Below are 13,526 nucleotides of genomic sequence, written 5' to 3'. Positions count from 1 at the left end.
TACACATTAATTAATTTGTGTACACTACATTTATTTGTGTACTAAGATTGATTTCAACACCGTGAGATCTGTGTACGGTACGTGACTAAAACCTACTCGCTTGGATGTTGAACTAACCACACGTTGAGGGAAGATTCTATCTTGGGAAAGCTGGTTACATAGCAAGCTTTAGTAAAAAACTTTATTAAATTCAAGTAATAGTTTTACTTAAATACATTCTTATAGTCACGTCTATATCCCTTGCGGGGAAGACAAAGCCAACATTCTTGAAAAGACTGAACGTCGACCACGTTGACGATACGGGCAGTAATTAATTTTCAATATGGCTGGCTGGTTCATTATTTTCTGTTAAATTCATTTCTATAGAAATCCACAGTACTGATTCAAGTTATAAACTTGAGTGTAGTGTTAACATGATTATCAAAATTTTAATATAAATCGATATAAAATAGAATTTAGTTGGCTATAACAAATTAAACAATAATTCATTTAAATCAAACATTTTCAGAAGCGATGAATGTATCAATGTATAAAAAGTAATCTACCTATATGTTATACTGGGTCTTCATCTACCTACATGCCAAATTTCATCGTAATCGATTCAGTAGTATTTGCGTGAAAGAGTAACAAACATCCATTCATACATACTCACAAACTTTCGCATTTAAAATATAAGTAGGATAGTTTATACTCGATAGTGTTACGTACAGACGCACTAACTTTATGTATGCTATGCTAGGCTTTGTAGAGAAATTGTTACGGACCTAGGAATACATTAGGATTACGGGTTAGACAAATTGTGGTTTCCAAACTAGCGTAGAACGAATGTGGTTGGACGGGAAATTTGTTATAACATAAATCTAGTGCCATGTGGTTCACGGTACTTAAGGATCTAGGACCTAGGACCTAGGATAGGACCACTCTCTCTATATCCCATGGATGTCGTAAAAGGCGAGTATAGGCTAGTAAACATGAGATTCTTCATTTTGGCGTTGAGCTAGTATACATATGTGTATCATTCAATCACGCAGTAACGAAAGAGTTTTGTTAATGTACGGATTATGTAACAATTTTTTGTTCCAGGAAACAACAGAAATGTTTTAAGTGATCTAAATGAACTGGTATACCTTTAACAATTAAGATTAACGGCGTACATTTCCTAATTTCTCATTGGCAGTCAAGTAACTTAGCCTATTAGTGAAGATTTTTCCCATTTAGCCTAAGATAATTGGAGGAAAAAAATTATTCCGGTCGAATCGCTTGATTGATGCTGGCCCGTTTGGCGTCCGGCCAGAATATATTAAGCATCTAGGCATGATGATGATGGGGAATTATCAAAGCAAATTGGTGAAAGGCCATTTTCTAGAATTTTAGCATAGTAATATATTTTATTTGAGCTCAAGTAAGTTCTCTGTCAGATCTATTGGTTACATACGTACATACATATGATCACTCACATACTTTCGCATTTATAATATTAGTTTGTTAATTTTTCACTATTTATATTATTTTTATCACGAAGTTAAAAAAGTAAGTTAGCCCATAAACTTCGGAATGATTCAGCAAAATTAATCTTAGATTCTTCACAGCACTCGTTTCGATGTCGCATAAAATCAATGATATTAAGATAGCAGAGTTTGCTCTCAAAATCTCTATTGGCCAAACAATTACATCAAGAGTTTATGGGCGATTATGTTTATAACTTGGCCATGTTTTCCATCCCCTCAGTTTATTGGAGCCAATCTGTTTCGTATTGTTTACAACAATGTCCTTCTGAGGTTTTATGGTTTAATAGCTTTGAAGCAGTATATTTCTCGAGTTTATTTTGTACTGTCTACGTTTCTGGTAACACTTTCACTGATACTACAAAGCTTTCTATCCATTGATGATTATTAATTTTCATACTTTTGATACCTTAATTAAGCGAAGAAACTGTGGGACAGTGGGGCTCATTCTGCCCTTCATCAGATTGTGGTATCTCGTGGCCGAAAGGCTGAAAATTATCTGACTCAGAGATATGCCTATACAAGCCTTAAGGTTAATACTATGCAGGGTCTCCACAATTTACAAATAAGATTTTTAAATCTTCTTCTTCTTCAGCATATATTCGCCCACTGTTGGGCATACGCCTCTCCAATACCTTGCCACCTAGCTCTGTCAAAGATTTCTCTGGCCCTGGATTTTTAATAATATATTTTTTTTCTTTTTTAGTTGTTAATTAAAGTTTGTAAACATAGTTTTTTAAGAATATTTTCATTACTATTTTTGAATCAATAAATAACAAATTTAAAATATATTTGGCATAATAGTAAGCATCGTCTTTATCTAACATTCAAAGTACATTGACAAAATCCCTTAAGGATCACGCTATCATGCGTGAAATTCAGCGAAGGATTGTTTATTACAATCTTTTTCATCGGGATTAAGGATTTATCGTCCCGAGGAGTAAGTACGTCTTTTCTCCTCGACAACCCGTTTTAAATTTGCTCAGATAAAATGCTTTGAACATCCTAAGGAAACGAAATGGGATTTTTACTAAGAGTAATTCTTGCCCTAACCTTCCTCGCGATCATACCGGGAGATTTTTTTGTAGGATTGTGCCTGAGAAGGATTACTTTCTGATTAAACTTCTGAATCTTTTTTTCAATTCCCATTTTCAAATAACGATAAATATAGTCAACTAAGCCAGGGCTTTGAATTTCAAGGGCAGGGGGTGCGATTGAGAACATGTTAAGTCGAAAGAGCGAGATAGATAAATATATTTAACAGATTCTACTTTTATTAAGTCTGTGTAATTTGACAGAAATAATAGAAAGTCATAATGTAATTATTTTTGCTTGATTTCGTAATAGTCTCTCCAATTAGGAAGCTCTGTGACTGCATGCCAACTATGAAACCTGTAATTCTCAACTGACATATACCCTTATTAGGGGAATATTTTATATGTAAAACAACGCTTATTCAGTACATAATATTGTGATTTTCCTGCCGTTTATCTTACTTGTGTCCAACTTTCCTATACTCGTATGACACTTGTAGTACAACAATTTACCAAAAACAATTTCAATGAAGAGTTTTTTCCATTAACTGACGAGCTTTTATGGAAATATTGATGGAAGAATGTTATAACCTGCCTGTCCCACTAGGAAAGGAGTATAATTATATGTATAACTTAAAACTGCCACGAAACCAAATTTTCAAAAGAGCTAATTCCCACACAAAAGCCTGTTTATCGCCTTTTTCTTTGTCCAGGCAATGTGGAGGCTTTGACAACGGACCTATCCAGGGCGTTCGAAGGACCGGCACCAGGAGCTCACCAGACCTGTCTCCTGGGACATCAGTATCCAGGCAACTCACGTGGAGGGTCACAAGTAGTACGAGGTTGGTGATTTTCAATTAACGATTGTTTTTAAGGTGATCGATTAGGATATTTAAGGTGATCATGTAATAAAATGATCGAAAATCTGTTGCGTTTCAGCTAAAGTCGTTAGTGAATAGCATCACTATTTATGACTTGCTGCAACAGAGAAATGGTAGTTAATGAATTGTGTAATTACTGTTTCATTTCGTATCAGTTGCAAAACAAATTAAATATCTATGTACAGTCTCTTATAATTCCTCTATAAAAACCGTATCTATCTCTATTTTTTTCACCCTCACAGAACAGCCCGCAACAAAGTCGGCATGAGCGTCTCTCATCCACAACTCAGCTACATGAACGGCTGCGGCACAGGCGGGAACTCTAGCGGCGCCAGGAGAGGACGAGACGTCGCCACTCAGACCCCTCCTAGTATAGCCGCTGAAACCAGACGAGCCAGACTGAGACCATTGAAACTAACGTTGGCAGCCCCTAATGCTCTGACTTTAAGGTGGGTTTTCCTTCAATTTGTCGGTCTTCCATAACTCAGCTACATGAACCGGCTGTGATACTGGAGGGAACTCTAGTTGCGAGTAATTAGGCGATGGAGGAATTAAGCGGGAGGGCAGCAGCGCCTTCTACGCTGATAACAACATAGTCCAGAATCAATAGATATGAACCCGTCTGCCCATCATGGTAAAATCCTCCCATTTCTGGGGAGGCTTTAGTCCAGCAGTGGACTTTCATGGACTGTTAAGGTAAAAATTGTGTTGCACCATTAAAATTTTCACAAATGCTTAACACTTGCGCCACTGGTGATAAGACTGCCTCAATTTTGGGGCTCAGAATAGTCTCTAGATGATTCCCATTCTCCTGGTATCTTTTGAAACTTAACCCTTACACCAGCCAGTTAGTCGTCCAAAAGCTATAATATATATCTGAGATTTAACAGCTTGTCATGTTTTAGTTAATTTTAACAGTAAGATGAACGCTACGCAAAATTACACACAACAATTAGCAAATAATTAGAGTGACACAATAGTTTATCATTTATATTCGAACGACAACCTAAAAAATTTAAAAATAACCATCTATCATAATATTCTCGAACTAAAATTGATATTTTTAAATAAAAGCACTGCGGAATGTTTCTGGTGTTTTGCCAATAAAACAATGAATGTAAAATCAAACCGAACACTACTCAATAGGTAGACGCTACAAATATTTTTCAAGGGCATAACAATATAATTAATGGTAAAATTGGCTTTCCACCAAGATCATGTACTGACACTTTTTAGATGCAAATTTGACCCCAATCTGATTGATGGTAAGCAGGATAAAATCTTTGTGGTACTGATACGCTTATCCACTCGCACCTTAAAAATACTTATTTTTTAAAATGATTTATTTAAGAAATATACATATAGATGTTAGTTTTATATGTAGGCGATAGGCTAGCAACCCGTCACTATTTGAATCTCAATTCCCATTATTAAGCTATACAGCTGAACGTGGCCTTGCAGTCTTTTCAAAACTGTTAGATCTATCTACCCCGTAAGGTACATATATAGACGGGATAATATGTATGTTAGTTTTATTTATAGTGAAGGAATCTTAGGAAAAGTGAGAAAAAAACATTATTTGACGGGTTAAACGTAGTCGTTGCAGGAGCCATATTATTCATTCACTTGCCTGATTCCTCACGTTATTTTCCCTCACCTTAAGAACAATGAAACCAAATAAAACAACTCAGAAAAGAGTCATGGCCGTGTTCAAACCATACATATAATCCACGTCTTTATTAATTACGGGGTACACAAAGCTAAGTCTTTATAACACTGAAAGGCTGAGTTCGCCTATATGGCAGGTGATACCTCGGAAAATTACGCTTCTTTTATGTTCGTAGAAAAATTCTTACAATAAAAAGAGAAGAAATTACAATACGAGTAGGTATAGCATTATTCAATCATTTCCAGGCAACCTTTCAGAAATCACAGATGTATTTTAGAAGTACGATTCATTTTGTTTGTGAACAAAAAAAAATCAATCACTTACAAAACTAGACTATTTCAATAGTCATTGCCATTTTCATAAATAGTATCGGGAATTCGGTATTCCTCTCATCGCCGTGGGATATTAATTATTATAATTGCATTACGGACGTTGCTATCAATAAATTTAATGAAACCTGTATGACAGTGCTTCACAAGTTCCACGCTTAGCTTGATGTTGAAATAATCATGGAGATTATTCATCATCATTGCAAAAGTTTGTCGGTTACGAGCCATTGAATCGATTTTATTAATTGTAATGGCATCAAGATGGAAAGGATTTTAATATGGCCATTGACCCTTCCCATTTATTCGTATGAACTTGTAATTTTACTAGCTTTTATCCGCAGACTTAGTCTGCAAAAAGTAACCTTTATTTAACTAACTTTGATTACTCAACCGTTTGTCCGAGAACTAAGACCTCGCGATCATTTAAATTTTTTTAATATCCCAAAAACTAGATACTTAAGCGATTTCGATGCCCTACGAACTTAAATATTCCATTACTACATACATACATATAATCACGTCTATATTCCTTGCGGGGTAGACAGAGCCAACAGTCTTGAAAAGACTGATAGGCCACGTTCAGCTATTTGGTTTTCAGATACAATTAAGATTCAAATAGTGACAGGTTGCTAGCCCATCGCCTAAAAGAAGAATCTATTCTATTCTATTACTCACATTTTTAAATTTCATAAGAATAAGACCAACGATTCAAAAGTTGACGCGTTACAAATATACATACAAACTTACATCCTACTTTGTATTAATATCATGTCTATGTCATGGCTTCTGATCTAAAAATGCTGATTGATGTTCCTGACGAACGACGCTGACGAAATCTCGAGTGAACTGCTAATAATCTATAATTCATTGCCACAGATTCTTAGCCAATCGGAAGAAAGGACGTTCCCTGTCCGCAAACGCGGTGGCCAATGAGCAGAAGGCGACTAAAGTCCTCGGGCTGGTCTTCTTCACCTTCGTGTTGTGCTGGGCGCCATTTTTCTTGCTCAACATGCTGTTCGCCTCGTGTCCTGCTTGTATAGTTCCAGGTGAAGTATTAAAGCAAGCATGAGATAATTTTTGTATCATGAGCAATAGTAATAAAGCAAAGAGATAGCACTTTATTTTACAATGCTCATTCTCCTGGTGTTAGGACCGATGACCACCTATAAACATCCTGGACTGAGTTCAATCAGGGTTTTATACGAAGCGTCTCGAGACTCACCTCTGCAGAAACGGAACGCGTTTTGTTCTATTTGGACATATGATGGTATTTATGATAAGACGGCCTCTGTGGCGCAGCGGTAGCGCGCTTGTCTGTGACACCAGGGGTCCCGGGTTCGAATCCCGGCCAGGGCATGATGAGAAACGAACTTTCTCCGATAGGCCTGGGTCTTGGATGTTTATCTATATAAGTATTTATTATAAAATATAGTATCGTTGAGTTAGTATCTCGTAACACAAGTCTCGAACTTACTTCGAGGCTAACTCAATCAGTGTAATTTGTCCCGTATATATTTATTTATTTATTTATTTATTTAATAACCTGCTGAACCATCATCACCAGTGATAGCCGTATACACATACATATAGTCACGTCTTCATCCCTTGTGCGGTAGACAGAGCCCATAATCTCGAAAAAACTAAAAGGCCACGTTCCGCCGTAAGCCCACTTGATCAAAATTAGTTTTTATAATACCTATAACGATGATTTAACCTTTTTTGATAACAAAAATATTAATGAGGTGCAAATTTATGATTACAGAACACGTGGTGGACATCTGCCTGTGGCTGGGCTACGTCTCCTCCACCATCAACCCCATTATCTACACAGTTTTCAATAGAACATTCAGGGGCGCCTTTCTAAGGCTTCTAAGATGTCATTGTAACAGGTATGGAAACTCATCTATTCAGAAGTCGTTCTTTTAGACACTGGCCAGAAAGAAGGTGAATACGATGAAATGATATGAAATAAAAATAACTTTTAAAAATAGAATACGTTAAAAATGTTTGATAAAATCTTCTTGCTCACGTCAGCATTCAAGGTATGAACACGATCTATGATTAGGTAAGACAAGAACGAACAGAAATCCCTTAGTCATATCATAAATGCGAAAATCTGTTTGTCGGTTTGTCTGTTCCGCTTTCACAGCTAAACCGCTGGCTCGAATGGAATTTAGTATGTACATATATAGTAAGAAACCCGCATTCTAACATAGAATACTTTTTTTAAAAAATGAATCCCTTATATACTAAAATGGGGGGTGATTTGAAAATGAAATTTATCATAAATGACAACCCGTGCGAAGCCGGGGCGGGGCGCTTTTTGGTTAAATACATACTGCTGTCTTATCTATTAACATATAACAATATTGACTTACATACATACATACATATGGTCACGTCTATATCTCTTCTGGGCTTGACAGAGCCAACAGTCTTGAAAAGACTGAATGGCCACGTTCAGCTATTTGGCTTAATGATAGAATTGAGATTGAAATAGTGATAGGTTGCTAGCCCATCGCCTAAAAAGAATCCCAAGTTTGTAAGCCTATCCCTTAGTCGCCTTTTACGGCATCCATGGGAAAGAGATGGAGTGGTCCTATTCTTTTTTGTATTGGTGCCGGGAACCACACGGCAAAATCACACAATATTGACTTACTTTTAAGAAATCAGCCAAAATCTACATGACCTGAGTAACATTGTTATTGTTGTCTATGAAAGGTAACTCTATACTTTTGTGTTGGCAAAATGATTGAGGCATTACGAGTGAAACCTAAGATAAAGATTGACTGATAGCTGAAGTCATATTTGTAAGCACTAAGTGCTTACAACAATAGCTTTTTATATATACCTAATGATCAAGTTTTAGCTAAATGAATTCATTTCGTACACGTATTCTTCTTAATAAAAAAATTGATCCACATTTAAGATAAAAATACCTGTTTCGAATTAAGAATTTCAGCAATAATGCAACTATTAAAAGATCGTCGCACAAGCCATTTTATATATTGTGCTAGTTTTTTTTTATGGCCAATCTGATTGTGTCCTTAATTCTATAGAAAAGAACCCATGCAGGCTGGTTCGACTATCCGGAATAAGGAAAAAATTTTCTCGAAGCGACCCTAACCAAAATATTTTATTCTTTGTCTTCCTCAGCCTCTATTTTCATTAATTTTTCCTTCTAATATAGTTTTCAAAAATCGTCGTGTCGGATTTAATCGCCTATGATTTTCAAGCAAAAAGAAAGCTTTCCAACTTACCAACAAATAAAAATAATAACAAGAAAGAAGTAGAAAGCTCTACATAACTCCACCGACAAGAGTAAGCTCTTAAATTTAAGAAGAAGGCCGTATCTCAGATGGCGAAGTTCGAATTTTACTAGAAGCAAGTCCCGTTTTTCCTTCGCAAAGTTTGATGGGGAACCTAACCCTAATTGTATAATAATTATGTTCGCATACACACTTGCTTGCATATTAAGATTTGTTACGATTTTTTCACTCACCAATCGCCTTTTATTTTAATTTCCTCCCACCCTAAGGTTAACTGGAAGAGATTGCTTTAGCGATAAGTCCGCCTTTGTTCTTCATACCTGTGTTTTTTTTCTGTTTTTCTTTTTCTTACGATGCAATAAAGAGTCTATCTATCTATCTCACCATTAGAGGTGAGCACAAAGAAGTTTAGGAAAATAAAAAAAAAATAAATTCTGATTCTCGATAAAGCAAAACTTAATACTACGTGGCATCGCGTTATTTACCACAAAACAAAACCAGTTTCACGGATAACCTGCATTCAATTACTATACCACAAAGCACCAACTCTGCTTTAATTATACTTGCAATTGCGATAGCACTATCTCTACCTAAAGTATCATTAATTCCCGGCTAACTATCGCCATTGCTCGCTAAACCGTAAATTTCATTGTTGTAGTCAATAGAAACGAGGGAATAATTAGCTTTTAGCCGATTAGTTTATTGCACGGCTATTTGCATTTAGCAGCTTAGAAGGAAATCTTAAAATGCTTCCTACTAATATTGTAAATGCGAAAAATTGTATGTGTGTTCACTTAGTCTTTGGTAAACGGCATTTTACGTGGAACTGTATTAACGAAACAACTAAAACTTCACTTTCCCTGTACTGTATTCAATTTTCTCAACTATATACATAACATTTAACTTGTACTTTTTTAAATATTAAAATACAATCATACGTAAATTTTGCTCTTAAATTCATCTGACGATCGTCACTTTTTTATTTTCGTTCTTTTTCGTAATATCTTTTCTTTTGTGGCCAACAACAAAACAACAAACAAAAAGGTTGCATATTTTCCAAACAATGTGTGTTTGTTCATTACTGTAACTAAGGAACGATTTTTCATAAACTGCAGAAATATAGATTGCACATTAGAATAATAGGTAATTTATAAAGATTTAAGGCGGACAAAGTCGCGAGCAACAGCTAGAATTGTTCCCTTGTAAAGGAACCTTAAAATGACTACGTGTAACGTATTGATATATATATATATATATATATATATATCGAGTTGAATACGTAAGTCTGCTGACGTACGAGTATTATATTTATAAGGATCTTTTAAAATGAACACATTTCCCATTATGATCTCCCAAGGTAAAGCCAGTTAACATTTCCTTAATCTCGCGAACATTATATCCTCGCGGATATTAACCTTACAGCGGGAAGGGGCGGCGAAAGACGTATACATACATATCGTTATTATGTAAGCAGCTTTGGCAGTATAAGCTGAATGTACTAGTGTTATTATGTACAGTGGGTGCTCAGAAAAGTTTAGATCTCGCTGGTATAGATAGAACCGCACTGTGGTGGAGGCAACCAGGTACACGTGAAAATGCTGCCTTATTGGTCGTGGTCATACATACATACCATTAGTCACGTCTATATCCCCTGCGAGGTAGACAGAGACTACTGGACTATGGATGATAACAGGAAAGGCTAAAAATTCCGTTCCGATCCGGAATTTTTAGCCTTTCCTTTTAGTTGCGTTTTAATGGCCGTAGTCAGTTAAGATATATCGTATAATTCCATTAAAACCTATCGGAATCTTAATTCATTAAGCCACCTGAAAGTGGCTCTTCGGCCTTTTCGAATCTAATACTTATATAGATAGACATCCAAGATCCAGGTCAATCAGAAAAAGTTCTTTTCTCATCATGCCCTGGCCGGGATTCGAACCCGGGTCGGGAAAACCTCCGGTGTCATAGGCAAGCCTACTACCGCTGCGCCATGGAGGCCGTCATGATATTGTCGTGAATACACATCATAACAAAATTGAAGAGATTCCGATGCGCGCGGACCTGTCAAATCTGCTTTTAAAAGTTTAATAGGATATAATAATACAAAATACTTCCTTTTTGAAACTTTATCTTTGACGCCTATGCCCAGATTGCAAAAAAAAAGAATTTCAATTTATTTATTGCATATCATTTTGCACAAGAAGATTTCCACCTGCTTCCATGTCCCAATTGCTTAAGTTAGAAAACTTTAAAGTGTAACCTATTTGGTGTATTTACACTCTAAGAGCAACGTTATAAACTGGAGCGAAACAACCCCATTAGAAAACCGATGAGCCAAATGGCGATTTCACCTAACTATTTTCAACCGTAATCATTGGGAATAAGGTCTACATAACGTTAGGAATACGTGTTTCGAATGAGGATACTTTGAATTTAACAATACCTGTATAGCCAAAGCGTTGATTAGTACACATTGAGACCGCGTAATTTCATTACGACTGGCAGTTTGGTATTAAATACTGGTTGCTATTTCTTTTACAATGTTTAAAAAAAAGAACATACATAAGTACTTAAATTCTCCAGTTTTTGGAAAGAGTTTACGCCATATTCGAAAACACAAATAATGTTAAATTATTAATCATGAATAAATTCTTTTAACAAACTAACTGCCTGCCACGGCTTCACCCGTACTAGTAACGTTTAAACAGTGATAGAATTCTGAAAATCGGTTCATTATTTCCGAAGATTAGCCCAGACAAGCAAAAGAATGAATGTACACAATTTTTTTTTTTTAATATTAGTGTATAAATATAGCTAAAAACAAATAAACATATAAAATTACGTGATGAACAAAACTCGGCTTAACCGCTACATGCAATCTCTTCCAGGCAACATTTTCAAGATAATATAGACATAAAGTGATAAAATAATTACCCTTTTTTTAGGTAATCCTGTATATAAGCCACTTATTTATTAAAAATAACTAATTTTCGTTTCATTTATTTTTCTTTTTGCACCAATAAAGATTAAAAATACGGCGTCATATATAAAGTTTTATAGAAGGTTTTTTACACTTTATTTCTTTAATGCAGTTTCTTAATTAATGTTACCTTTAGTTCAATTTCGTATATGCATTAAAAGTAATTCATTAATTCATAATGTAGCAAACATAAGGGATGGCGAAATCAAATACACACTAAAAAGAATGGATTGTCCTCAAATCTCAAAAGGGTAATACAAATTTACAAGGAAGCTTCTTATACCTTTGAGATTTGGAGAGCAATCGATGTAGTCTGGCTAGTGTCCAAACCTGCAGCATGTAACCTTGGACTGGCTTCCGTCCCCCCTGACAGCTGTTGACATACGACATTATCCAAAACTCTTTGCATTGAAAATTTGCTGGTTACGCAATAATCGTTTTAACCTCCGATGGAAATGATAAGTGTTATTCTCGTTACTCTTTGCATTGAAAATTCGCTTGTTTTTACATTCATAGGTTAAATCCTCCAATGGAAAGAATATGTGTGATTCTCGTGAAATATATTTGTCGAAAGTAATATTATAAAGAGAAAATGTTATGTTTATGTATTTTTGATTTAATCAAATTGTCTCAAAAATTATTGGACCGATTTTTACGAGATTTTGCACAGATATAGAATAGACTGTCAAGAGAACCTAATATAGGAGATAAAAGACTCCAATCTTTGAAGTATAGCGGTGAAGTCTGCAACTTTTAACGATGATAGAGAAAAAGCTAAAAGTCAACTGAAACCCTCGCTTGCTAATATAACCATTCAACCAACTTTTGAAATAACTGCCTCACTTTAACCCGTTAGGAATAACTAATATATCTACCGACCTTCTTTAAACAATCTTACGTATTATTTTAACCTAAGTGCCGTGTGATTCCCGGCACCAATACAAAAAAGAATAGGACCACTCCATCTCTTTCCCATGGATGTCGTAAAAGGCGACTATGGGATAGGCTTACAAACTTGGGATTCTTTTTTAGGCGATGGGCTAGCAACATGTCACTAGTTGAATCTCAATTCTATCGTTAAGCCAAATAGCTGAACGTGGCCATTCAGTTTTTTCAAGACTGTTGGCTCTGTCTACCCCGCAAGGGATATAGACGTGACCATATGTATGTATGTATGTTTAACCTAAAGATTTCTCCTGACAGACGCGGCCGCTGCACCCGCTACCGTTCAGCCGGATCCACTCGCGGCGCATCGCAGCTCTGCGCCAGGTCGGCCCTACCTTTAGCCATATCCTTGCGGCCATCGGGCATGCATACATCGACTCCTGTGGGACAAGAGACGACGGAGACTGTCCTTATGGAACAACCAATGGACTACAATGTGCGGTATTAAGTGTCACTATCGATAATGCTGCAGCAACTTTTAAGAAAAACTTTTGTATAAAAAATAATTAGAAATCGAAATTTTTCACAATTCCATCATTTTATTTAAATAATATAGATATTGTTTTTTAAAAGCACTTAATTTTTATTACAATAACAAAGTTGTAATAAAAATTATGTTATTATATTTTCGAATAATCAAGACGCAGAATTCCTTTACAAACTTTTTCTTAATCAATTATAATAGTTACACATTCCGCTTTTTAATTAATTTTCTTTAAATCAAAAAGACTATACTGTGTTTTATTATAAGGAATGTAAATGTTGTCTGTTACTCAGGCACAAACTTTTTGTAACGTTTTCAATGTGTAGTTTCTATCAACTTGATCAGGGTGTGAAAATTGTGAATATGTAGAAAACCTATCCTAACTTGTTTAAGTATTTTTGTCATCGTAAATTAAGGACTTATCAGACAA

General features: G+C 35.6%; 1 protein-coding gene across 1 annotated transcript in view; it reads left to right on the top strand.

Annotated features, from left to right (window-relative positions):
- The window catches only part of LOC106140700 (alpha-1D adrenergic receptor), a 34,023-nt gene extending 20,963 nt beyond the window's left edge, over positions 1-13,060 (top strand). Inside the window, exons 5-9 of the mRNA XM_060954378.1 lie at positions 3,253-3,381; positions 3,663-3,869; positions 6,295-6,464; positions 7,181-7,307; positions 12,871-13,060. Of these exons, the coding sequence (XP_060810361.1) occupies positions 3,253-3,381; positions 3,663-3,869; positions 6,295-6,464; positions 7,181-7,307; positions 12,871-13,060 (823 nt within the window). The remainder of the gene's footprint in view (positions 1-3,252; positions 3,382-3,662; positions 3,870-6,294; positions 6,465-7,180; positions 7,308-12,870) is intronic.
- The last annotated feature ends 466 nt before the right edge of the window (positions 13,061-13,526 follow it).

The sequence above is a fragment of the Amyelois transitella genome, chromosome 4, assembly GCF_032362555.1.
Source record: "Amyelois transitella isolate CPQ chromosome 4, ilAmyTran1.1, whole genome shotgun sequence".
NCBI lineage: Eukaryota > Metazoa > Arthropoda > Insecta > Lepidoptera > Pyralidae > Amyelois > Amyelois transitella.
The sequence above is the reverse complement of the archived record's forward strand: the minus strand, read 5'-3'. Positions and strand labels throughout refer to the sequence as shown.